General features: G+C 32.0%; 1 protein-coding gene across 1 annotated transcript in view; it reads right to left on the bottom strand.

Annotated features, from left to right (window-relative positions):
- Positions 1-899: 899 nt before the first annotated feature.
- The window catches only part of LOC106720973 (neuropeptide CCHamide-1 receptor), a 32,852-nt gene continuing 5,781 nt past the window's right edge, over positions 900-27,970 (bottom strand). The window contains exons 3-10 of the mRNA XM_045681286.1: positions 12,456-12,652; positions 11,394-11,620; positions 4,387-4,517; positions 3,013-3,201; positions 2,405-2,508; positions 1,988-2,125; positions 1,635-1,751; positions 900-1,347 (exon numbers count right to left, since the gene is read on the bottom strand). Coding sequence (XP_045537242.1) covers positions 1,287-1,347; positions 1,635-1,751; positions 1,988-2,125; positions 2,405-2,508; positions 3,013-3,201; positions 4,387-4,517; positions 11,394-11,620; positions 12,456-12,640 — 1,152 coding nt within the window. The 5' untranslated portion in view covers positions 12,641-12,652 and the 3' untranslated portion in view covers positions 900-1,286. The remainder of the gene's footprint in view (positions 1,348-1,634; positions 1,752-1,987; positions 2,126-2,404; positions 2,509-3,012; positions 3,202-4,386; positions 4,518-11,393; positions 11,621-12,455; positions 12,653-27,970) is intronic.

Here is a 27,970-nt window from a genome sequence, read left to right on the forward strand (position 1 = left end):
AGAAAGTTTATTTTACATTCATTGTAATGTACAAAGGATTTACTAACATTAAACAGAACATTAAAAAAAAAATATTTTGTAAATTCATACCGAAATTCATCCGAGGCAGCCTCGGTGTGCGCGTAATTGTCGACATGCAGAAGAAGGCTACGATGGGAAGTGCTATAACTACATATTTTGTTTTTACATATAATTTACACATAAAACTTTAAATGGTGATATATTTTTTTTAACAAATAAGTGCCTTTTAAAACATCAAATTATATTACATTATTAAATTATTATGTAAAAAATTTTTAGTTTTACAATCTAAATATTTACAATACTTTACAAAATTACTTTGTCTGGGACGTTTACATTTTTATTTTATTCCCTAAAGATGCTCCAAAAAAATGCTTTATTTACACAGATTGAGAGATATACTAACAACGTGCTTTTACAATATAACTATATATTTAATATAGTTAAGTCTTTGTGTCCAGCGTGAACATATTTATAGGATAAAGTCATTATTTTACTAGATGTCAAACGATCATGCGGCCACCTTATTTTGCTAATATAGATAAGCAAGAACTGGATACGCGAGAAACTTCTATAAGCGAGAGTTATCGTCCGGTTCTGACGAATAACCTCCATAAGAATGACTCAGGTAAGAGAGAAAATTTTTAAACGAGAAAAATACCGCGGTCCCTTGGACTCTCGCTTACCGAGGTTTGACTGTATGGTTTTTCATATCATAACCTGAATACGCCTAAATAGAGAAGCGACCACTGCCCATAGACATCCGCAATTGTAGATGCGTTGCCTAACTTTAATTCACAGAAAGAGAATATATCCTCTTCCTATGCGTCCCCTCCTCCGTCAAATTCACTTTCCCTTACCATCCTTTCTTTATAAGAAAAGAGTGGAAAGGTAACGTGGATTAAAATTAGGCCTATAGCGTGAGATAACCGATGCTCGTAGACATCTGCAATAAGGTAACAGATGCGTTGCCTATTTTTAAAGGAAAGAGGAGAGGATGTACAGAAAAGTGACATGTCCTCCATATGCCTGGGTACAAAACTAAATCAACGATATGTGCCATCGATTGGTAGATAGAAACTTTCCGTGCTACTAACATCTTTGCCGTCCAACCTAGTTTCAACATGTTTAACGCCGTTTTCGGTTTCGCAACACTTGGGAAAAGGTGCTGTAACGTCAGCTTTGTACACTAGACACTTGCTATAGTTCTCTTTGGTGCGTTCCGTGTTGTTGTTGGCCGCATTACGCGAGCCGCTGTTCCTTCCTCAGAGCTTCGATGAGCCGTTGTTTAAGAGACGAATGCTGCTCTCGCGACCAACACTGGTCCTGTAGGAATAAAAATCGTCATATTCATTAGAGTTTATTTGTTATATGTGTATATATATTCAATGTTTTGCCACCTTGATTATCGCTCGTTACAAAGATTTTAATCTTTATTCCGTGCTATTGATCCGTCTTCATTAAAAGCAATAGTAAAATAACAAATATTTTACAAAAAAATTGGTGCTTATGCTTGTATATATATAAAAGTATCGCGTAGAAGACATTATTGATATCTTTGATATAATCTAAATAAAAAAAAAACTTAAAGAATGAAATTAGTTATGACTTACGTTCGTGTTGGCACCATGCTTATATTAGTTTTCCTGCTGGAGTGTAATCTTCTAGATGTTGAAAGAGACAGAGATCCTCTCGGACCGTGAGTAGATCCAGAACGACATAGAAGATACCTGGTCGTAAAACAATATACATTATGATGAAAATATCCAGTATTACGGGACTTAAACTGAAAATTTCACTACTGTTATTCTTGTATGAAGACGTTTTTAGCCGACTTCAAAAAGAAGGAGGTCATCAATTCGACTGTATTTTTTTTATGTGTGTTATATCTGGTTTTTTTTTCAAAGATGACGAGAGGGTTGCCAATTTGTTATTATACAATATCGACAGTGGAAATGTAACTTACCTATTAAAATGTTTTCTAAAGATACCACTTGTACAGTACAATGCGATTGGATTCACGCAGCTGTTTAAAAATGATAGGCAGAATCCTACGATGCGTAGAGCATGCCACCAACCGTTGTAGTCATCTTGCGCTGTCGGACTGAGTTAAATAATGATAACTTGTGTTAAAAATATAGTTATAATCGTTAAAACTATTTGAGTACCATCTTTGAGCCACATTACCACCTAACATCAAGTGGGACCGCGATCAAGTGCTAGTTTATTTGCTATAAAAATGACAGTTCAATGTTTGATACATAAGAAATCACTTGATAAAAACATAATTATTTAATTAAAACCTTTTTTTGAAGTCAGAAAGTCAGATTAAAACCGTGCTAGGAAAGAATCTTGTACCTAGAAGAGAGACAGCAATACTTACCAATAATAAAACCACATCATAAAAACGTGAGATGGCAGAAAGCAAGCTGCGAAGACTAAAACAAAGGCTAGAACTGTTAAAGCCACCTTTCGACGAGCTCGCATCTACAAACACAAGCAAAATATTAACATTAAAGCAGACATTTTTTCGTTTAAAATCAATGCAAGTAGTTATAATCCCGTATAGGAGTGAAATTGAATGTACTTCAATTATTGTCCTTGTTAGAGCCTTTGAGATGCTCGGCTGAGTTTCGTCTTTAGATGAACGCTTTACTTTATAATGAAAAGAAAACGACTTGCAAAATGAGAGATAAATTTACAATAGATTAAAAATAACCAATTTTTCGTACAATGGATATTAATAGCAGATTTGGTACAAGGATAGAGGAAGACTAAAAGTATGGATGGGTTGTATGAAAGAGGATATGCGTATGAAGAGTGAGAAATATGGCGGTTGATAAAGATGTATGGAGTTGTACATACAGCTGACCATCATTAGGAAAAAAACAGGGAGATAATGACTTACAATATTGCTAAAAAGGATGTTGGTTATTCGAAACTTTGGTGATAATTTTAACTGAAATATTTCCAACTATATAAATAACATACCTGTCTTTGTGTCCCTTGCATTTCACCGGGCATATTTTGCGTACTGAGTACTAGATGACGCGCCATCAGAATATAAAATAATGCAATAACAGCCAGTGGTAAGGAATAATATACCAGAAATCGTACAAGTACCATTGTTTTTGGGTAACTCTCTCCCCATTCTGGTGGATACGGATAACAAACTAAGAACTGTAACAATATAATTATTCATTACTTTTAAACAAATGAAAATAAAGCAAACAGAAGAAATCTAAAATAACGGAAGACCACAATTTTGACAAGGAGTCAACAGAATTTAATATTTTATCCATATTGGATTGTAGCTATTTATTTGGTAATCATAGTTTTGCATTTTAGGATCAAAAAATAAGGCAAAATTTAAATTTTTTCAAGTTTAAGGAACATTTCACTAGCAAAATTAGTACATTAATATATCCACTAAAATATGTAGGAGAATTTCTACTATTGTATTTTCAAACCTAATCTTGCTTAAGCATCTTGTTGATTATCTACTCACAGACAGACAGATCCAACTATATTATCCGTTCGGAGAAAGGTCAACTAATCTCATTGGATCCTACAACTACTTAATCCTATTTTATTTTGTAGAATTTATCTGTCATTTACTGTAACGGGGTTACTTTAACCGCAACTTATCTACGTTTATATATTTAACGTAATTTGTCATCTAAAGTGTTATCGATAATCTATTACAGAGAATTTTCTAGGCTGATATAAATGAACTAGATAAATTGTAGCACTTACCATCAGGTAAACGAACTTTATAAGTGAAACATTATAAGAGAGATTTACTTGACGTTTTCCTTAGTTTTTTTAATAGGTGATAACGTGGCAACCAAACCTTAGTATTAAGAGATACCGAAGCCCATAGCCATCGATAACACCAAAGCAATTGTAGATGCGTTGTCGGGATTTGAATAAGAAGTACGTTCGCTTGTACGATTTTGCGAAACCTCGTTTTCACTTTCTTATTAAATTATTGATTAAATTTTAATTTATTGCACTGGATTGTTTTTTTTAACATATGTAATCTGTATTTAACAGTGGTAAACGCCGGTAACAACGACATCAGTTGCATGAACGGCCACCTCGTCTGATGTGGAGAAGTGGAATTAACGGTGGAGAGGACGCTTAGAAAGGGGAAATATTCTCCTGTGCGTCCCCTCCATCGAATAAAGGTAGGCAATGCAATCTGTTAATGCTGATGTCTATGGGCATCGGAAACATCGCTATTTCAGCGAATTAAGGTGGCAGCTTGCTCGTTTATTTATTATTTATTTATTTATTTATTTACAATACAATGATAACCTAAAATAGAACTTTGTTTGTCACATTATAAAATAAAAGGATTACCTGAGTGGTTGGATTGACAACGAAAGCACGTAGATACGATCCAATGTAGGCAGGAGCAGCGAGAACCGCCGCTAATATCCAAATGCCGATTGCAGTCGCCACGGTGAGTCGTGTCGCACGCTTGCTGCCACCTATTGTGGAAAACTTGCGTTACAAAACGTAAAATAAAACAATTCAATTTATAATTTATTTTACTAGAACTGAATGAATCCAGACTGTTAGACATTCCACTATAGTATATACTAGTTATCATCTTAATATAGTTAGTGTAAAAAAAACATTGTTGCTAATCTTATTTGAAATCTCAACATTTTCTGCTATATTTATATAGTTATATCTAATAAAATATCTATTGAAATGCTTCGAAATCATAATAATGGTTATATGAATACAAGGAGTAAAGGTCAATCCGTCTTCGTTGTAAAAATATAGTAAAGGTCGTAAAGCAGATTAGGTTTTTACGTAAAAGTACACATTGAGATAGGCTCAAGTACAAAAAGAATTATGTAATATTATTGTGATATAGAAATAATGTTTTGCTTTTTAAAATCTTTGTAATAAGAAAATGTACGATAAACATATCTCCGATGTTATTATAAAATGTTTTCAATAATTTAATGAAAAAAAAACTATTATGAGCGCCCGCATTTTAATATCGATAGGAAAGGATGCAGAAGTCGGATAAGTGTCACTACAGGATCTCATTTTATGGAAACCTATAGTCTTTGCTTTCCACTTTCTGTTACAGTCGTAAGTCAATATTATTTTATATAGTATGTGATTTAAATATTATATAATTTAGGTGTGTTAGATAAACATTGCCGTCACGTATGAGTCACAACTATAATCTGGCTATGACAGCATAAATACCATTTGTCAGTTTTGTAGTTTGTAGTAATAATAAAAAAAATTACCTATTGTTATTTTATTCTTAATTTTATACAAGTCTTTATAAGCTTTTTAAGTCGTTGTAGAAAATCGTAATTTAATAGTCATTTTAAATAAGGTATTTTTTGTTTTTAAGAAGGTTTATTTCAGGATAATTTGTCTTTTGGCAAACTTAAAAAGAAACTCGACTTGAGTAATTTGCGTATTGTGTTACGTTGATAAATTACATTTTGTTTGCCATTTAAAAATTAAAGGCTGGAAATTTATGTAAACTTTGATAAAAGTATTTCGTCTAAATCTTTTAAGAAAATACTGACATTAAAAGGTTTGAATTATTTGTGTTGCTAATATTTTTTGTGACAAGTAATAATATATAAGAGCATCCACATGCATCCACAATGGATTACGTCCAGACTCAATATTCGATCCTTGATCCAAAATTTTAAAATTTAAAAAAAAAGTTTCGACTTTCTAGCTGTAAAAATGACAATACTTCCATACAACTTTTCATCCCCCCTTTCAACCCCTTGCATCCCTTTTACGCATTAAAAAGTTGCCTATGTACCTTCTCAAATTCTAGATTATCTGTGTACGAAATTTAATTTCAATCAGTTCAGTAGTTTTGGCGTGAAAGCGCTACAAACAGACAGACAAAGTTACTTTCGCATTTATAATATTAGTAAGGATTAGGCTCGGCGAAAGACCTTATGGTGATAGGCATCTGTCAATTAAAGAAAGAAAGTTTATTTTCTAAATAAAATAGCCGTAAAATAGATGTTATTTGTTGGCAAATTTCGCAATAAAATACATTCAAAGGCAACTTGAAAATCCGTTCTTTGTCGCTTAAAACGTAAGGAAATTCATTAAAGAAAACACTCACCCGTATTTTAGCTGTTATGCTTAATAGATCCACAAACAAGGCTTATAGCCTTGACACAAACAAAAGCTTTGAAGTAAAAAAAAAATCCGTTTGTCAACACTAACGATTTTTTTTTAATTTTATAAATTTTATTAGCATCCCGTAATTTTTAAACAAATGAAATATAATGGTCACCTTTTATATGTCACATTAGGTTTTTAAACGAAAATAAAATTGTGGGCTTAAATAAATATAACTTGTAAAATGCGGTGCTTTGGGAGTGCTCGCGACTTTTTACCTTGTCAAAATTTGTATAATATAATTAAAAAAATTATATCTGTTAATGTATATGTTTATTAAATGGGATATACATATATTATTTTATTAATGCTTTCATAATTTTTTGACAGATGATTTTTTGTAGGGTAAAATACTTTTTTTTTGCTATTTATGATATAAAATTTATAGAAATTAATTGAAATTGCTGTTACAAAGTACAAATCTTAAAGAGTTTCTTAGATTACTAGTAAAGTTTACAACAAAACTGTAAACAATGTGGGATAGTACAGAGCTCTCTTCGCTTGCACTCACTGAGGGGGTTTTAAAGTTAGCATTTATCAATAAAAGTGTTAAATTTAAATTATTTAGTGGCTGAACTGTGAAGTTTCTGGTTTATGACTATTACAAAAAATATAAAAATCAAAACCACAGTAGAAAAAAAAAACATATAGAGAATCCGCAATAAAGTGAAAAAGATTTAATTCATGCAACGACCTTAAAAAGCTTTCTCGAATATAACATAGGTAGACGCTCCGACCACCTCTTTCATATGCAAATTAGAAGATCATAAATCTTGTGGGATGCCAAGCGAACGGAAGATTGAAACGTTAATCAATAATCTCAAATGAAATAAGTAACGAAAAGATCTAAAACCATTCAATGGATTCCTGATGAAAACTTCAATAATTGCAAGAATAAATAGAATACAAAAATAAGTACTCACGCCTAGACGATATTTACTATAACTGACGTTTAGTACGATCCATTCACAACTCTTTTGACGCTTCTGATTTTCTACACCTAACCATGGGATTCCACTGACGGAAAACTCATTAAAATAATACAGTATTATCACTCTCCAGGATGTTGCCTATCATCGTTATTAAATAAATAAATAATAGTTCCGATTTATAACGCTATAGGGCGTGTAAGATATTACTGGTGAAAGCAACAAGCTATAAAGTTATCGCGTTTGCTTTACGCATTTCTATGTATATTCCAACCTTTCGTATACGAATAAAAAGGTGGTAAAACGTAGCAAGCTATCGCTATCTATGACATAGAATAGCGTAGTAAACTGCGATACAATAACAACGTCAGTTTTAAAAAAGATTACTAGAGTTTTATAGCGGATTTTTATTGCCAGTACCCGATGCGGCAGACTGTGTAAACGGATTTTTACTGGTTACGAAATGGTAACTTTTTCTATTGTGAAATTAAGATTTCAGTAAATTTTATTTATCACACGTGTACCATTATCACTCTGCATGCTGTATGAACTACATTTATAATAGAATCTCTAGAATTGTATATTAACTGTTTAAGTTTTCTTCTTGACTTATTGTTTAAAGTTTATTTGACGATGCAAACTTTTTTGTACACCATACAGATATTGTGACGTCAATTAAGATTTTATTTTGTGACTGAGTAGTCACTGTTTGCATTGAAGAGGCATTTACAGTTTCACCGGGCTTGAGGTGGCCGGGCTCAGATGGCGCATAGCCTAAACCTCGTTTAAGAGTAACTGGGCTCGAGGGCTCCCTCAGGAGCCTCGGCTCGGGCTGTTACTTCGTTATTATTACCGGATTGGGTCAATTAAGGTGATAGTACAATATTATATTTATGTCTACGGAATTAATTAGAGATTTTATATTTAAGCTTGTACGAGTCTAATATTTAGATATACGTTCTTGAGCAAATCTACACGTTTGTAAGTATATTACTGCATTATACTTACTGATAATATTTGATGTTCTTATGATGGACGTCAAAACTGTAATGGCGTCGGTTCAAATTCTATCTACAGAATGGAAATAAATCATATACAAGAACAGTTTTGAACTTGGCATGCATTCCTAGTGCATTATACATATCTGGTTAAATTCTATAAGGCAATAAGTATCAGATCGTGTTATATATAAGTTCAGATATAATTTATGTACTTTTCAAAACAGCATTTATATATTATATGCACGAATTGGCCGGGTCGACCGGTGAAACACCACCAATGCGTTCTACCAAAGAGGTGGCATACTGCTCACTGTGCCTTTGCCTTTTTGTGTAAGAAAAATAAAGATGAAAAAAAAAAGAAGCGCGCTGGAAGAGTTGACCAGAACAACATAATGTATAGTAAATAGAATTTATGGAATTTTTAATGTAAATATGTATATAGCTTTCAATATAAGTGATTTTAACAACATAATAAAACTGCTGTTATCAATTTATAGACATGGAACTTTCTAAGCTGTAGTCGACAGTGGAAATAGAAATCATGTTTTATTGAAGAAGAAATAAAAATTTTAAATTTATATCGCAGACGGAAATTTAATCATTTAATCGATATATTTAACAACTGTTCGCTCGTCGACATGTAAATATTTATGTGTTTGCGGGTATTGCAACATCCTTGATTGATTTGAACCCAGTTTGAAAAACATCGATTTAAACCAAACTAACTCGATTAGAAATAAGATTTAATTAAATGTGGTTTGGATAATTTAGTATTTGTAAACATTTTAAAGATGCCAAAATTGATGATTAAATAAATCATTGATGTTAAAAGTGAACATAAAAATTAGTTTAGAAAACCAAGACCTAATTAAAAAAGCATAACCTTAATATGATTTCTGATTAAGGTCACGTAAAACTCAGCCTTCGATATTTCTTTCATAACTTACTCTATTACGGTGAAATTCCACTGACAAAATAATTGCAATAAAAAAATACAGTCGAATTGATAACCTCCTTCTTTTTGAAGTCGGCTAAAAAGATATACAAGTATGTTGTATATTTTCATAAAAAAATCGTGACGCTATGCTACGAACAAATGTTTCGACAGTGGAAACTCATAGTTAATTTCTACATTTTTTAAATATAGTATCAAGGGGCAGATGAACAGCGGATCGCCTAACATTGATTGATCCGACGCCCATGGACATCAGCAATATCAAAGGAAGATGCGTTGCCGGCCTTTAAGGGAATTGTCTTTTCTTGAAGGCCCCTAAGTAGTAGCTGTTTGGAAATACCAAATATTATTGTCTTAATATTACCAAATATCCGCGTACTTACATAGTACTCTAACAGTATAAATGGGTTCTGAATATCATTGGATTAAAAGATAAGTGATAGTGCTCAAATTTACCTTGTCTCAAAGTTATAATGAAAACATCAATCATCAGGGTTTATGTAAATATCAGAACAATGTTGTATTACAGTAGTTTCAAAGTAGAATATCCTGTACATCGTGATGATTACTCAATCAGCAATGTTTACGGAAATAGATATATATCGAATAGGTAAGAACATCTGCACAGCGCGCGGACGTATCAAAACGTTGATCGTCAGCCAACAAAAACAGTGCTGTGTTGATTGTATTCTGTTTATCGACAGTTTTATTTCCATTTTGTCGATAGAAGACAACACTAGTTATCGACTCGATGTTTGTGTTAAGAGTTAAGAGCGGTCATCTGGCACCGTTGGCTTTGTGAGTGCGTTTATTTTAGGATTTATTGCAATAACAAGACAAGCATTGTTATTGCTTTGTTCACTTTTTTCTCTTTTATTAAAACACATTTGTTTTATGGAACAATTAAGAAATTGCTTTATAGTGGTGTTTAGATGACACTGTTGGTGTGTTTAATAACATTTTACATGCACAATGCGATAACTAACTAATTCTTTTGATGTCCAGTAACCACTATGACCGATCCAGGTCTCACAGAATTATTGTTGGCTATAAGGTAAATAATGTTCTTATTCTTCACTTACGTATTAATCTAGTTTCAGTACCGGCAATATTATATCAGTGTGTTAATTTATAGTTGGTTTTTGAGCCGGAAACGTCGTGGTTGTAGAAAAGGAAAATAGAGGAAAAATAGTCGTGTATAGATGTCCTTCAAATATTAAGACTACTGAAAAATACACGCTCCTGCTACACATGTTATAAGATGAAGATTTTTTTTAGTAATTTAAATATTACATGATGGATGTCGAACATCTCGTTTGTCGTGACATTGAAAAAGCAGAGCCAGTTAACCTTTGATCCCCTGAGTAATAACCTAAGAGGTGTGAAAAATATCGTATCATGTAAAAATATCTTTCATCGATTTAAAAGTCAATAACTTAGAAATCCGAACGAATCTTTAGACACTTAGTATGTTTTTTCAATTGAAACATATTCGTATGAGTAAGCGATAGGGAATTTTATGCCTTTGCTCAATTGAGATACAAAAATATTTATTTGGATTCTCTTTTTGAATGCTACGAGCACTTATGGATCTATAAATACTCAGTAAGCGAAAAGTTCAACTAGTTTAATGGTTTGGGGTAAATACGAATGATAAGATTTGTTATTTCATGACTTGCATATCACGTTTTGGATTTATCCTAATTGTAAACGGTTTTATTTACGATGATGCTTCGTAAAAAGCTTTAAACGCTAAGCGTTTGATAACTAAAAAGAACAGAAAAGCGAGAATGAAGCGTAATTAATTATTTTGAATTTCAATGTTCATTCCAATTTTCAGTTTTATTTTTATAAAACAAGCAGACACCTTAATTAACTGAAACAGCTGAGCGACCGCTGCCCATAGACATTTGGCTTGTAATTGCAAATGCGGTGCCTAACTTTAATCGGCGGACGGGAGGACGCACAGAAAATAATATTTTCCCTTCCTATGTGTCCTTCACTCCGTAAAATCCGCTTCCCATCCTTCTATTATAAGGAAAGGTGACCAAAATTAGGCCTTCAGCACGTACACTCAGAAACCCGGAATTGCTTCCAATTGCCTGTCTTCTGTGTGGTCGTGGTATGACACCGGGCGAGCTGGTCCTTTAGACCAACGGTTGTTGTTGTTGGCGTCTACTACTGCTTCGTAAACTACATCTTTGCACAAGCTAAGCTTAGTATAGTTTAATAAAATATTCTTAAAATATTATAACAACTAGCTAATGTTTTTAATTATAAAATATTGCAACATACCTGTAGCATGAAGTTTTCTCAGTGGATCTACGATAGCGAAGTATCTATCAGCAGATAACGCAGTTAGTGTAAACACGGAGACTCCGATGCTTACGTCTTTAGCCGCTTCGGAGACCCGACAGACAGTGGAACCCCACGGCCATGACTCAAGTGTGTACACAATCGAAGTGAAGGGCACACAAGTAATGATAACTAGGAGATCAGCTAATGCTAGAGATAAAATATACCTGTGGAAATACAAGTTTCAAATCTTACTAATTATATAAATACAAATGTTTAGATGGATGGATGGATGTTTGTTTGAAGATATCTCCGGAACGGCTCAACAGACCTTAATGAAATTTGGCACAGATGTAGAACATAGTCTGGAAGAACACATAGGCTACTTATTACGTTTTTTTTTATTACCGTGCGGTCGGAGTCGGGCGACAATTAGTTTTAAATTAAAGTAAATACTTGGAAGTAATACAATTTAAAAAACGAAAAGATTTAGTTTTGTTTCTTACAATTAAAAAAATATTATATATCTGAGTAAACAAAAAGTAACCAAAAAAAATATTAAACCAGTTCAACAAAGTAAGTTTTAATAAATTTTCATTTTATGTTACAAAACATGTCATATGAAACATAGATACATGAAACATTAACAAATAAACGTTGCATCGTTCCGAATTGTTACCCAAATGGCGCAGGTTTAAAGCGACAACAGTTTAAATTGTGATTTGCAGAACTCAATAAGTCGATAGTTTGCAGTTTTAGCAAAATTGTATTTGCAATTTAGTAGCGTTTACTCACTTTATTTGTACGCTTTTTTATTAACTACAGAATACCAAATACACACGAAAAACGTTATAGCGGTAACTTTTGTATTCAAAGCAAATACTTCTTTGTAAGAATTCATATTTAAAAATATCAAAGCCAAATCACAATTCAATTAAGTCAACTTAAGCCTTCAATTATTTTATCAAAATGTTAAATTCAATTGTTACATTGAAATAAATAAATTTTCCATGCTAAGCGATCAGTTAATTATCTTAGGTACATTAAGAAAGAGTAACTTACGTGTTCGGAACATTCCTCATGGCTTTGTGTCTAATAAAAACGGTAACTAAAGTCCCATTACCGACTACTCCTATGACAAAGATCAGTGCAAATATGAGTGGAACTATGTATGTCTCTGGTCTCTCGTAGTACGGTTGGTAAGGCTCCGAAATATTCAGTTCGAGGCTTTCGTTGTAGGTGTCCATGGTGCATGTTATCTGTAAAAATAATTACGATTTAATAACAAGATAAAATATATTGTAAATTCATAACAATTTTTGACCATAATTTTTTTTTATATTACAAGATGGCACACGAGCAAGCGGCCAAATGAATTCGACGAAATGGTGAGCGACCGCTGCCCATAGACATTCGCAATTGCAAATGCGTTGCCTAACCTCAATCGACGAAGGATGAGATGCACAAAAAGAGAATATTTAACCTTCCTATGCATCTCCTCCTCCTCCATCAAATTCCCTTCCCCTTCCCACCCTTTCCTTATAAGAAAAGGGTGGGAAGGGAAACAGGACTAAAATTAGGCCTCCAGCTCCACTTCACGCCTGTCTTCTGCGTGGTCGTGGTATTTCACCGGGCGAGCCCGCACATTCGTGCAACGGATGTTGTTGTTGCTGGCGTATACCACTGTTAAAATGTCTCTTCTTCCTTTGAATATAAGGAGATTATATTCAAGTAAAGTTCTCACGGACAAGATATAGTGATGAAGTGAAGGGAATGGCTGTTACGACAACCGGCACGAGGGTTGCGATGTCAAGGTTAAACAATTTCTTTTTTTCATTTTTTTTTTCATTCAGGAAATGTGCAATTAATTAAAGCTTTAGACGAAAAAAAAGGTAGAGACTGTAGTTTTTACCACTTCGGTAGCTATATGTCTCTCTTAACAATCATTATAATGTTTATGCTAATTATAAACGTGCAAGACATGATTTCATTGTTTGTTCAGAATAAACTCAAAAACTACTAGTAAACTACTAAACTAATTTAGTCTATATTTTTTTACCTGATCCATAGGTACCTATAGTAATTTTTGCGGATGTGTATGTATGAATTCAATGTAACTTTCCTTAGCCTAAAAGTGTATAGACAGATTTATACCGATTTAGAAATATTGAATGTTATTCGAGTCAGAGTCGAGTTTATTGTTTATTTAAAATGCATATTTCATTTACTAAGAAGATAGTTTCATTTTAGTTTAAAATGAAAATGTTATTTTTGTACATATAACGTGAGTTTATATAAATGTTAGCACAAAGCAGCGATGTGATTTAAAAATAAAAAAGGTATATAATTGTGAACTAAAAGTCCGCAAGCAGTTTTTCAAACTCGGTTTTATCGCAAAAGTAATTTACATAGACGTTACATTTTTATTGCCATATAAAATAGTTCCGCTAGAAAATGTCTGTTAATAAAAAGGTCATATTTGTAACTGTTATTTTACGTTCACTTAGAGCAGGGATTCCCAAAGGGGTCCCCAGGGGGTCGATATCGAATTTAAAGCATTGCTAATTCTCTGAAAAAAAAAAACAACAATTATTGATATTAAAAGTAGATAATTTGGCTATGGGGGTCTGTGGAAACGGTTCATTTTGGAAAAGGGGGTCACTTGTCCAAAATAGGTTGGGGATCCCTGACTTAGAGTAATGTAAAACGAAGCAATAGAATTCGTTTATGCATTTAAAACTATGAATACAACGTCAAATGGAAGTCGGTAATCTCTGCCCACCCCTGTGGGATACAGGCGTTGTGTTGTTGTGGAATATGATTTTGTCACTGAAGTTTTCTCAAACATTTAACTATTAAACAATGTTAGAACTACACTAGATTCGAAAGTAATAGCGATTAGTATTTCTCAAAGTAAATCGATATAAGATTTAGTTATAAACTAGCTTTTAATAGAAAACGGGGTAAAAATTATCCTATGTCCTTTTCCTGGTTCTTAGCTACCTGCCCACGAATTTTCAGTCAAATCGATTCAGCCGTTCTTGAGTTATAAATAGTGTAACTAACACGGCTTTCTTTTATATATATAAGATAAAACAAAAATATACAAAAATGTAAATATGAAAATATATTAAAATCAATACATTCGTTATTCTATAATACCAGATTAGACTGATACCAGATTCCTCTTGGTCTCTGATAACAAAGCAAAGGATAATCTTACAAAGGTTATCTGGATTTGTTAGCGTTGCTTTAAATTTAGGTCCAACTTTTTTAAGAAAGAAGAATTTGTTGTTTATATTTATTCATGTAAATAAAATAAATTAAATTTATAAAAGTATAAAGTTTATTTTGAAAACATATTTACAATTAACGTAGTAAATAAAAAAAACACCGAATAAATTAAATAACATATGTGAAATAAAATAGTGCTAGTAAATTAGACTTGAAAAAGTAAATCAAATACACCAGAAGCGACAAATAGTAGCGTCAACAGCTCAATGGTTAAGTGGGCAGACTTTAAATAATTTTGTTGTGGGTTCAAATCCCACTTTTTGATAATTATCGTGAACCATATCCTAACAAGTCTATAGTTTATTTAAAATGGTTTTTACCATTTCTTTATTGCTTGTTATAAATATTGGTAAAGTTCAAAAATGTGCCAATCTTTTTTTAAAAACAAAGAAAGGAAAATAAATTAAATTCGCCTCAATCTAGTTATTTATTGGTAAACCTAAAATATAGGTGTGACTTTCTAAGATCATTGACGTCCTGAGACGATTTTTATTACCAAAATTTTATGATGCCCTACTTTATGATATAAATACTTACGTGACAAAAGCCATAATAAAGCTATAAAAGGGACAATTTTCCTCTCACGACACTAAAGTAATGAGATTATTTTGTCAGTTGAACATCCTCTTACTACCGGCATCGTTCAACATCGAAACATGAAAATGTTAATATCAATAGACTTTTGAACTTTATTTAAATAAATTTTCAGTTGAGATTTTGTGAAATACGCTTACAGATGGCTCAGAAAAATCTTTTTAATTATTTTACAGGAATTAATTACGATTGAGAGAAAAAAAATCAACTTTCAGACTATAGCATTGAAAAAATAACTAACTCGGGATATTGTTCATTATTTTCTGTATTTAAAATAGTTAAATACCACAAAATTAATTATGATTAGTTCGTTGAAGAATAAAATAAAACCTCGATGATTAAAAATGTTTAGAACCAATAAAGAGGACTTTATTTAATGGAAATTATTCTAATGTAAACTTTGTTCCTATAAAAATAAGAATCGCGTTAGCTTAAATTTTACGAGCGTTCTATTATTTTTTTGAGGACGTAAATTAATCATTGTTGAGACTGTGTCCGGAGCAGAATCATTGTTTATACTTTATGATCCTACAACAATTTTTGAAGTAGAGTAAAAGTTAGTGACACTTTTACCTTATCTTTTAATTCTAAAAGTAGACACTTAACAGTGGGGTTACATTGTTGATACACTGATATAAAAAGTAACATTTGTTATTAAAAAAAAAACGAGATTAAAATATAGAGTATTTAGGGGTATTTCCCGCAGTAAAAACCTACCACGGTAAATAACTGCCAGCATAAATACGTCGGAATAAATTAACCGAATCCAAATGCCTCATGTATTTTATATTATGTATTTTATTATAACAAAGGTAAAGATAAAATGTGGTATTCTTCATCCTAATTTCGTTAGTTAAAATTGACTCAATTTGTACAAAATATATTTGTTATAAAAATTAAATCTTTAACATGAAATCTCTTTGAACGTGTCAAGCTTTGAACTGATTAAATGTAATTTAAATAGATTATGCAAAGATATGATATTTACATTGCTTTTGTCAGAGATACTTTAATATCAAAGTACAGCTAGGACATATAGATTACATAAAAAGTTTCTTTTGTTGTTGACAGAAGCTATGGTGGTATTGGAATGCAAACTTATTGTTGTAGTAAGTAATTAGTTTCCTTTAATTTTATAAGCTCTAACATAGTTACGTCTCATAAAATCAGTAACGGTGAAATGTATTTATAATTTATTTATGCGTTGAATTTACTTTTCTTTAGATTGTAAACGTATTTTGAAGGAATATAATATTGTACGTTATTTTAAACTTTGTTGAGACATAAACACTGCTATATGAGGTACAGATGTCATCGACAAGTTGCTCAGAACCATGATATTAGTGTAGTTATTTTTCATTGCTAGTTAGTACTTTATTTTCCTTATTTATTTATAAACTAGTTGTAGCCCGGGACTCCGTCTGCGCGGCATTGAAAAAACTTAATAATTAGCCTGTATTCTTCCAGACTATGTTCTACCGGAGATACCTTCAAACAAACATCCATCAATCCATTTAAACTTTTGCATTTATAATACTAGTAAGATTTATTTATTACTTTCATATGTACATTTAAATATTTAACTTCTTATCTCATCGCTATTTCTATGAAAATACATGTTCATAAACTTTTATTTTGGTTGCTTACTTAAATTCTATTTATAGAGTTTACACGGAACGTATCTTTTCAGCATTGTAAAACTTTGGTCTTTAACAAAGGAGAGGCAAACCAGACGCGTGATAAATTTGTTCAGATTACATACTTTGCGCGTTTTCTTGTTTCCATATTTTTCTTCAATGCACAATATACATTATTTATTGCGAAAAGAAATAATAACATATCAGACAAAAGGTGCATGAATTATAAATCAAATAGGTTTGATCTGACCCTATGTTTTATTATTTAATGGTTAAAATACTATGACTTAAATGAGTTGCGGTTAACAATGATTAAACCAGCGCTTGAACGCAATCCCACTCAATCCACCGTGCCCAGGGCTTTATTTTATTCTTCTACGCCTTTCCACCCTTTTTGTAGGAAAGGATGGGAAGCGAAGGTGGATTTGACAGGAGAGGTGACGTATAAATAAGGGAAATACCCTCTTTCTGTGCAAGTGCTGATGTCTATGGACAGCGGTCACTTCGCTATTTTAGTAAATTTCGGTGACCGCATGCTCATTTTTTACCTTATACTATAAAAAAAAAAAATTATGACTCGGTATGAGTATACTGTATATTTTCATATGCATTAATTACTATTGACTTTAGCGGTATTTGTAAATACTAAATTAAATTTATCGTACTTTCCCTGAGGATATTGTTTTCTGTTTTTACTCAGTCGTGGCAATTTACTGCGTGTCTGATTGGAGTCGATTATTATCGATGTAAGCGATTGCTTAATATTTTTTTAGGTTTATTTCGTTTTCTGCTTTGTACTTCAAAGAAAATGCTTATAAATTATGAAATACGACGCAAGTAATGTTTACTTATTACCAAATTATTAATAATTATTAAATACGATAAATTAGTTAAATTTATACAATTGCATATTCTGTTTCTTTTAAGTGTCATTTTATTTGCGAAATATTAAAAGCTTAAATAAGCTTTAATTTAATATTGAAAAAAATTTTCAATCTAAAATAAATTCTTTTTATGTTTTTCAAAATAATTTCGTACTGCAAAAAACAAAATGACGGCCATCACCACCAGGGTTAGACCCTTTAATATAGATGTTATATTGATGAAATTAGATATATTTAATGCCTTTTACATTATCGCTACTTTACGATCAGACAAATTGTAAAAAAAAGCAAAAGGAAGAAGTAAAAAAATAGACACAGTGGCAGTGTGTTTATTATTTTTTTCCACTATTTATCTTGAACAGAGTGGAATGTAAACGCAATCATTTCACTCCATTTAGATAATGAATAAAGCTTCGTCTATCGGCAAACAGTGCTACCACGTTATAAATACTCCGCAAGCGCCCACGTGTCTGATTGCACGTTGCAACCTCGCGTTCCATTGAGCTATTAAAGCTGGTTGTTCAGATTAAACTCACTTTTCCCAATATAAGTCGAAGAAATAGTCTGGGTTGTAATCATCTTAGGCTAATCGTACTAATCGTGAGATAAAGTTATAAACAAAACAACGTCACCGACAAATAATCATTTACAAGGATAGAGACAGGATTTTTGTTATAATTTTGTTCGTTAATGAACAAGCACATTAAATTTTAGTATTCTTTCCCTTCCCACTCTTTTCTTACAAGGAAGAGGAAGTGGATTTGACGGAGGGGACGCATAGGAAGTAATCATATTCTGTGCGTCCCCTCCACCATCGATTATATATAGTATATAGTATATGGTAAGCGATACCATGTCTATTTGGTAAATTCAAGTCGCTGTTAGGTCATTTGTTACCTGTTAATATAAAAAACATAAGTGTGAAATATGATTTAAGTTGTACAATATAGTATATTACAAAAAACATCTTAAGTTATATTCGATTGACTTTTCTACGTATTGTATTACTTTAAAATCAAATATCTAATTAAGCAGAATTGACAAAATGTCACAGTTTAATTTATTTCTTTACAGTTACATTTAAAATGAATAACATTTGAAAAAAAATTCTAAATAATTAAATGCATACAAATTCTACTTGTCGTTTCTGAGACATCATTATCTTTGACAAAACAGTGATAATAAGATATTTAAACAGGGATTTTGGTCTCAGAAACTAATGATTAGTCTACTAAGATATTATTAGCAATTTAACGGGTAATTAAGTAGAGAAGAAATAGTGATTTATAGTGTGTATCAAAATCAAAGATCTATCCAATAATATTTCGCCAAAATTCGTCATAATGTTATTTCTATTTCCATCCATACATTCAGCCTTGTTACGCCCACTGCTGGGCATAGGTCTCCCCCAAAGATCGCCACGATGATCGGTCCTGTGCAACCCGCATCCAGGGGCAGGCCTCCCGCAAGATGGACCGATGATCTGGTCAAGGTTGCGGGAGTATTTCTATTTACAATGCAATTAATATTAACATGTTAATTCCTATATTTTGTTTATTAAATGATCTTTTTTAATGTTTGTATTCACACATTTTGTTTGATTTTGTAAAAACCCCTTTATTTAGCAACAGATCGCTAATTACATTGTTTAGTAGCTCACAGTACACAGAAGACAGGCGTGATGTGGAAGCAATTCCGCGTTTCGTATGATGAGTGTGGTGCCGGAGGCCTTATTTTAGTCCTCTTTACCTTCCCATCCTTTTCTTATAAGGAAAGGATAAGATGGTAAGTGGATTTGGCGGAAGAGGTGACTCATAGGAAGGTGAAATATCTCTTACTGCATCTGCATTTGCAGATGTTAATGGGCAACAGTCGCTTCGCGATTTCGGTAAATCCAGGTGGCCGTTTGTTCGTTTGCCACCTTTTGATTTAAAAAAAACTTGAGAGGTGTCAAGGGACATCCGGATGGAACGAAGTTCCTTTCGATTAATTAGTGAAGGAACCAATGTTTACTCTATGAATAAAAAACTTAAGTCTTCACAAGAAGTACATTTTATTTCTATGAATTTTCGTTATACCTATATACACAGGTGGGCACAGTTAATCAAAAAGTTAACTTCGTTAATCGTTAATTCGTTAATTAAAAAATTAACTTCGTTAATCGTTAAAGCGTTAAATTCTCGAAAATTTAACGCAAGTTAAAGTTAATCGTTAACAGTTAACCATACCAAAATTATACATACTAATTTCGCTCTTATTGTGACGACACTTGTTTTAAATAGTTATTTGACTATACATTCTATAACACATTAGTATTAGAGACAAGTATGAATGCATTATAGTATATTTCATTACGAGTGCGGAAAGCCTGTCATTGCAAAGAGATCCGACAAATGTCTACCCGAGCCGAGGCGCAACCGAAGGTGAGGGTTGACAGTTGGAACAAGTTGTAATGACGGTTCGCACGTGTACTATACTAACTATTTTTAATGCAGTTGCGAAAAAATGAAGCAATTTAATAGAATAATAAAAACACAATAAACTCAACCAACTAAAATGTTTGAAAAATGGCGCCAACCGTAAAAGAATACAAACAGAGATTTTTTTTGTTTTCTTCACTCATTCTGGGTAGGCAAAGGGAACTATGCCCAAACGGCCAAGTCTTCAGTGGATTATTTTTATTGATATGACATGAAAATGAAATTTAATAAGATGAAATTAAATGAAACCTTACCTAATTCATTGAATAAAATCATTAAATCTGATATTGTAACAAATTAGGAGCTTCTTTTTAGAAATATTTGCATGAATCATAAAAACTTCAATGATTTTTTTTGAAAAACTTCGTGGTTGGTTTTTTCTTTTTAAAAGACATATTTTGACAGTTGGGAAAGAGAACGCACGAGTTTGGAAAAGCTAAAGAAAAAGCACGATTAAAAAAGTGTTTTAATACAGTTGCTCAAAAAGGGATTGGAGGGTATTGCAGGGACGAAGACCGTTCGGAATGTGGGCTATTACATACTCTTGCTTTTATATACTCTTAATGAAATATACTATTTCGAACGTTCTTTTGATTTTGTCCTGTTGGTCACGTCTTTCCCGGACGCTCTAATGCATCACACTTGCACGCGAACTGCACATATATCAACTCGTTCGTTCACCATTCGAGTCGCCGACAGTCGCCCAACATAGCTGAACTTACGAGCGTGGCGTGGCGCGTAATTTAAACAAAATGACAGCACGTCTCCAAGTTTCTAATTTAACGATTAACGGACTTTTATTAACGGAAGTTGAGTTTAACGGAAGTTAACAAAAGCGTTAACCTTTTTTGAAGTTAACTTAAAAGTTAATCCGTTAAGCAAAATGTTAACTTCGTTAATTAACGATTAACGGATTAACGAGTTAATGCCCAGCTCTGCCTATATATTGCCACGTCGTTGCCATGGTGAAGTAGCGAAAAGTGTCGTGACAACTTTTCGTAAGAATTTTTTCCGTCTAGCCCCCTTTCACAACGCGCGATAAGGAACTTCGTTCCAAAAAGCTCGGAACAGAATCGTTTGAAAACAATGTTTCAATTCAAACGTTTCAAATCGCATGAAATGCATTCAGATGTGATGAAATACGAGTTTTTTGATATTCATTTGTTGACAAAAAGTTAGGTAAATGTCAAATGAGTTATAAAAAAAAAACAAAACGTAAATTTCCAGTCGGTATTTGGTTTCTTCAATCTATTTAATACAATTCTCTAGACCTTTTCTCGAGTTCTTGTAATTCAATATTATGACATTTGCCTTTTAGATTTGTAGTTTCTGTTTTTTTTTTTTTTAGAAACGAGCATTACTTGATAGTCCCAATAGACATAAGTATTTATTGTGACGTTACGATACTATTGTAACAAGGAGGTCTGCATCTGACAGAAAACAACACGGTTTGAAACTCAGACGCCGAGGTACTGATATCTTTCAACGTTAATTAATATAGAGCAACTGTAAAGGACAAAGTGACAGTTTGATTCCTTTTGTAGACGAAGACAAATGTTTGCTTAACTATTGCCAATTCATTGATTTGTGAGATTTCTCTACGATCTTCAATTGTTTTTTTTTTCTTTTAAATGGTAGATTTATTCGTATATTTATTAATTTCATGAAAATAAAGTACTGAGTTCAAATGATAAAAAGCTCATGTTTTGCAATGACTGATAGAAATGTATAATGATAAAGTTCAAGGTCAAAATGTAGTTCAGTTTACGCCTTTTCTTTATTACTTTCAGCCTTTCATTCTTGAAATATCTTGTCCAAACAGAGCCTTAATATAAAAACACGGCTTTAAAAGTCAAAGAATTGCTATTTATAAATCACTGAAGTTAAAATTAAATATCCGTAAGTTCTAGTTTTAACCTACTGCAGTTTAAATTAAATCTGCAAACCAAATCTCAACTCTATCGAGTTTAATTTAAAGTTCGTTCTAGTGGATACGAATAATAAATTTATTTAGTTACTTCAGGACTTTGGTTTAAATATTTTTTCATTTGCGAGCAGAGACTTAGCTGTTTGACAAATTAATTAAAAGTGTTTTCATGAAACAATAATTAATATAACACATTTACTATCTAAATTTTTTTAATGTACAGTCAAGGACGTTTATTTCATACCCCTGTCACTAAAAATTTATTTCACATTTATTATGTAATTTCGTCGAAAACTTGTTAATTTTGTCGAGATTGTTCGCTGGACGATTTTGAATCCTAAGTGGGAAGTGAATTTTATTCTTTGACTGTACCTTCACTAAGAGCTACATTTAAGGCTCTTCGTACACAGGGCAAAGGTAATAATCGAAAATCGGCTATTTTAGTCGCCAAGCGACCTCATAGACGTTCGTATGAAGCCGCATCATCGAGGTTTATAAAGCCACACAAATCGTTGTAACCGATTAGCGTGGTTGTGTCACGAAAATCGCGTTGCGCGCGTTCCGTACAGGCAACTTTGTATCGTCAATCGCTGCGATTTTCAACTAAATTTGTACATTCCTTATCTTTTCGTATTTAATTTAAGTAAGTTAGCTACAAACAATTTATACTAAATCTCAACTAAATACCGGCATTAAGAAAACTGGATTACTTTGAGTGCTTATTTTAAATTACTTCAGACTAAGTGCTCCGTGGCACAGTTGTTAAGCGCTTGATCCGGACCCAAATTAACAAGTACAGGTTCAATTCCAGCCATTTGTTTCTTGTTTTTCGAATTTCTAATGTACATTTATACGGCGTTTTTACGGTAAAGAAAGACGTGGTGATACAACTTGCACATGATGGCGAAGAAATTCAAAGATATGTGTGAAGGCATTAAACCTGTACTTTGCTTATGTATTACATGTGTGCTATGGTGGTTGACTATGGTTTAGTCAAACCTAAGATAGACTCCGAGCTCCTAGGTATGGCCATATGTACATAAGTGGACGACTTCAAAGTAAATGAATTTAGCAAAATTTTTAATATTTAATCATACAGCAAAACAATATAAGAGGGGTTTAATTTGAATTTGTTTAGTTATATTTTTAAAGTTCATTAAATTTTATAAGCTTCCCAGTCAGTGTGCGAAATCGTAAAATTCTATGGGTTTTTTGTAAGATTTTGTATTTATTTATTGATAAAATGTAATATAACTCTTCCAATAATATTATTTTCTATGTTAATGCAATACTTTTAATTAAGTTCTTTCTATAATAAAAATAAAACTTACCAAATAACAAAAAAAATATCTATATTAATTCATCAATTTCTTAAAAACTTCTCCATGCAAATAAATTTCATTTTGCAAAAAAAAGTTTCACCGTATATTGATTGATTCGCAAAACAAAAGAGTAAACGTCGTTTATCATTTTTTTCGGCGAGGGGTAAATAACGAGGGAGCCAGCAGACGTCTTGAATTAAAAATAAGTCTCCGACATGATTTTATTTCATTCGTTTTTGACATATGTCCAAAGAATATTGTTTTTAAATTATAAATAATAAAACTTTAGTTAAGGTTGTAAATTTCAACGTAAGAAAAATGTTAAAATGCTTAATTACACCTGCGGCATAAAATTAAAAAGGAATGATTTGTATTTTTTTTTTATTAAATTCAAAAATTATTTAAATGATATTATAAAACAATATATATATGTTATATAATTGTTCCTTAGTTTAGACTTAGCATATAATTCTGAGTGAAACAATAAACGGAAAAAAGAATAATAATACTTATAAAATAATTACACGTTTAGTTCAAACTGTATGGCATTGTTCATCACACAATAGAGTACAAAGGACATCTCTTTGTGTGACCGTTGGCTAACTAATAGAAACTAGTTCCCGCGGACACAAGCCACTATTTGTCGGACCCCTCTTTGCTGACATTTGTGATAAGGTAGAGTAGACATTAAGTCAATTATTTTACTTTACTAATTGGAAAGTGGGGAAAGATAGAAAATCAATTAAGTTTTTTAGTTATCGAGCTACTAAAAAACAACCCCTTAAGTTTTAAACTTTTCATATTTCTTATAATGCGAAATATCTATATATATAAAAGAAAGTCGTGTTAGTTACACTATTTATAACTCAAGATTGGTCGAACTGATTCAGCTGAAAATTGATGGGGAGGTAGCTTAGAACTAGGAGACGGACATAGGAACTTTTTTATCTTGTGTGCATTATTTTTATTGAAGCATCGTGAAAACGTTTTCCTAACATTCTGTATTGCACTATTAGTTTTCAACGTGGATTTTTAAAATAAAAGTAATCTATCAGAAAATATTCAACCGACAGATTGCTGTTTTAATTACGACGCTACGTTATTAGAAGTTTACTTCAGTTTCATTTTTTAATTTTGCTATTATATTTACTTGAAATAAAATAAATGAATAATGTAAACTTGAATCTTGAATATCGTATATGTTACTAGCTGTCGCACGCGACTCCGTCCGCGCGCAGTTAAAAAACTTAATAGGGGTATGAACAATAGATAGTAGCCAATTCTTAGACCTACTCAACATGCGTATAATTGGCAGCCACGTACATATTTATGTGCCACTAGCTGTCGTGCGCGACTTCGTTCTACCAGACTATGTTCTACATCTGTGTGAAATTTCATCAAGATCCGTTATCTCGTTACGGAGATACCTCCTACCATTCATCCGTCTAAACTTTCGCCTTTATAATATTAGTAAGATTTACCGTTCCTCGGTTCACTTAACTGAGGTATTCATTTGAATTATTTTACCTACTTTTTCTGGAAATATAAATGAAAAGAAATATTAATGAATGTAATGTAATATTAAGGAATATGGATGAAATCGACTCGCGAAAAAGACTCCGAAGAAAGATTCGAAGAAAAAGTTATTTTGAGTCTTATTATTTCCTAAATACAAGCACAATTGATTGGATTGACATTGTGATAAAGGAAGACAACCGCTATGTGTTTTTTTCTAAAAATAAGATTGAAATGGCCTTTTCATTTCTGCAAATCCTTTCCAGCATAATATATTAACAGAATCCAATCAAAACTGTTAATACTTGCATCGAAGGGATGAGTAATATACAATTTTAATAAACCAGAATATCCTTATTATTAAACTTTTTGATGTGAAATATCTATAGGATCACTTGTAAACCGAATTGTTGGCGTGGCGACGCTTGCCGTGGCGACGGGTCGCCACGCTATACCGAGGTATACATATATGTATATTATTATTATCATTATAATCATTATTATTATTTATTTAATATTTTATGCATATTACTTGTACACACACGATGTTTCATATCTGCCAGGCGTCCCATGATGGCTCACAAGTTTTTTTTGTTTATAAGACAGTTCTAAGACGTTCAGATTTATGTTACATTAACTTATAAGCCATTTTTACAGATTTTATGTAAAACAGTAAATATTATTTGCAAAATAATATTACGATAAAAACAATTTTGGGACTTTACCTTTTTAATCGACAACGGTCAAATTTCTAGTCATGTGTTATTCATGTAACAGCTATATGTAATAAAGTCGAACCAGGATAAGTAACAGTTCAAGGGACTGTGATATATTCCTCGCTTATAAAGGATTCTTGCTTATCCAGTTCTTACTTATCTGGGTTCGACTGTATTTAGTTAAATCCGATTATATTAAATTAATTGTAAGCTGGATTACAATTTGCCGGCAAATTACAAATAGGCAGCGGCAAGTTGATCGTAAATTACAACTAAAGCGAGAATATTGCTGTCCAATTCAATTAAGTTTATGGATGAAATGTACACGCAGGAGTATATCGTTTTAGCAACGTGTTTTAACTTGGAATCCCAATCTCCGAGCACTTAGTTCATAACGTGATTTATATACGTGTAATGTTTTTAAAATACTAAGGCCCTTCACACATAATGTAACGTAAACCGTCGAAACTAACCTTGTATGGTTTCGTCACGAGAATCGCGCTGCTTAAACTCGCTATGTTTATCATACACTTAACGTTGAATCGTCGAGTTGTCTATTGCTCCGCCATCTTGAAAATTGCAGCGACTTTTCTAACGATGGTCTGATGCGAACGACGGTCTTTGAAATGTCTGCGACGCACGCTGTGAGACTAAAAACGCTGGATTTTAAAGATTTACGGTGCCTTGTGTACAAAGGGCCTAACTCAGGGTAGTTTACCTATAACTTAGAAAAGCTCATAGTGTTCTTATCTCATGCATAATATCTGCACTAAAGGAATTTGTTAATAAACATTAAACACTTCTATTTCTTTAATTCTAAAGTAATCTTGGTACCTTAGAATTGATTAGAAATAAGAACTAAAAATTATACCATAATGCTATTTATATTATGTTGTTTGCGTAAAAATAATGTCGAGTAATAATGACTTTCCACATTTTCGAATACAAATTCGTAAAATAAACTTATGTGACGTATTTTCGTATCAGTACAATGAATTTCAATTGTATTGAGTATTTTCGCTACAATTTCACCCAATTTAGATTAGAGCTTTGTAGATAGTGTTAGCAAACAATAGTTCAAGTACATTGAGTTAATGCAATGCGTATTTCATCTACTCACATTATAAGACCATGTATCGCTTTGTTGAAAATGATCGGTATTATTATTATGAAAGATGGTTTTACTCTGAGTTTCCACTAGCAAAACACATGTATGATAACATATTGTTATACTTTTTTATTCTGAGAAAATGAGAGAGATGGCAACGTTTTTTTTGTTATTACCTGATTGACAAGAGGGTAATATTTTTACGCGCGGTTGTTTGTATGTAAATTGCATTGTGACATCTTAGAGCCTAAACGACTATTCGATTAGGACGAGTTAGGTATCATTCGATTCTTCTTCTTCTCAGAAGTGTCATAGAGTATTTACCATTGAGACAAAACAAATACAGCGGAGGTAAGACATAAATTATGTTAATGAAAAACGAGTTTGAATCTCTTTTGCTTGAAAAAAAACTTAAACTAAAACTATTATATTATTATATTTTATAGTATATACTAAAATAAGAAAGTGTTACACAGAACATTATAGTTTGTACATCTTATATAAAAAAAATTAAAATCTTTCATGTTATGAATTTAAAAGTCAGAAAATGTCGACTAACATATTCCCAAAAGCGATATATAAGTTCTAAATAAATTTGTTCTATTCCAAAAGTTGTTAAAATTCATATATGTTTTATACTGCCATTAGATGATTTTTTTTAAAACGTGCGAGACATTTCTCACTGATGTGTTAATTGATGGATCGAATGTAAATGGAATCTGTCGACACGAAAACAATGTAATGGAATAAATTCTCTAATACCGAAATTTTAAATAAAAGACAACCGAATTTTAATTATTTTTAAAATTTAACGAACATGTATTTGATAATTTTATAAATAAAAGCAAAGGGTTACTTAAAAAAATTGTTACTAAAAAGTGATGTTAATTAGTTGTCACCGCAACTAACATTATAAAGTGGAAAGATTCCAATTTTTGTTTGTGACGTATAAACTCAGTATTTAAAACAATTACATTTTTAATTGTACAATCAATGTTGTATTATTCAATTCTGTTATTACTAAACCACCGTTATATTCTACTGTTCATTTTTATATAGTATCTATGAGTAACATAGGCTTTCATTTTTGGAACGAAGTT

Source organism: Papilio machaon, chromosome 15, assembly GCF_912999745.1.
Source record: "Papilio machaon chromosome 15, ilPapMach1.1, whole genome shotgun sequence".
NCBI classification, from domain to species: domain Eukaryota; kingdom Metazoa; phylum Arthropoda; class Insecta; order Lepidoptera; family Papilionidae; genus Papilio; species Papilio machaon.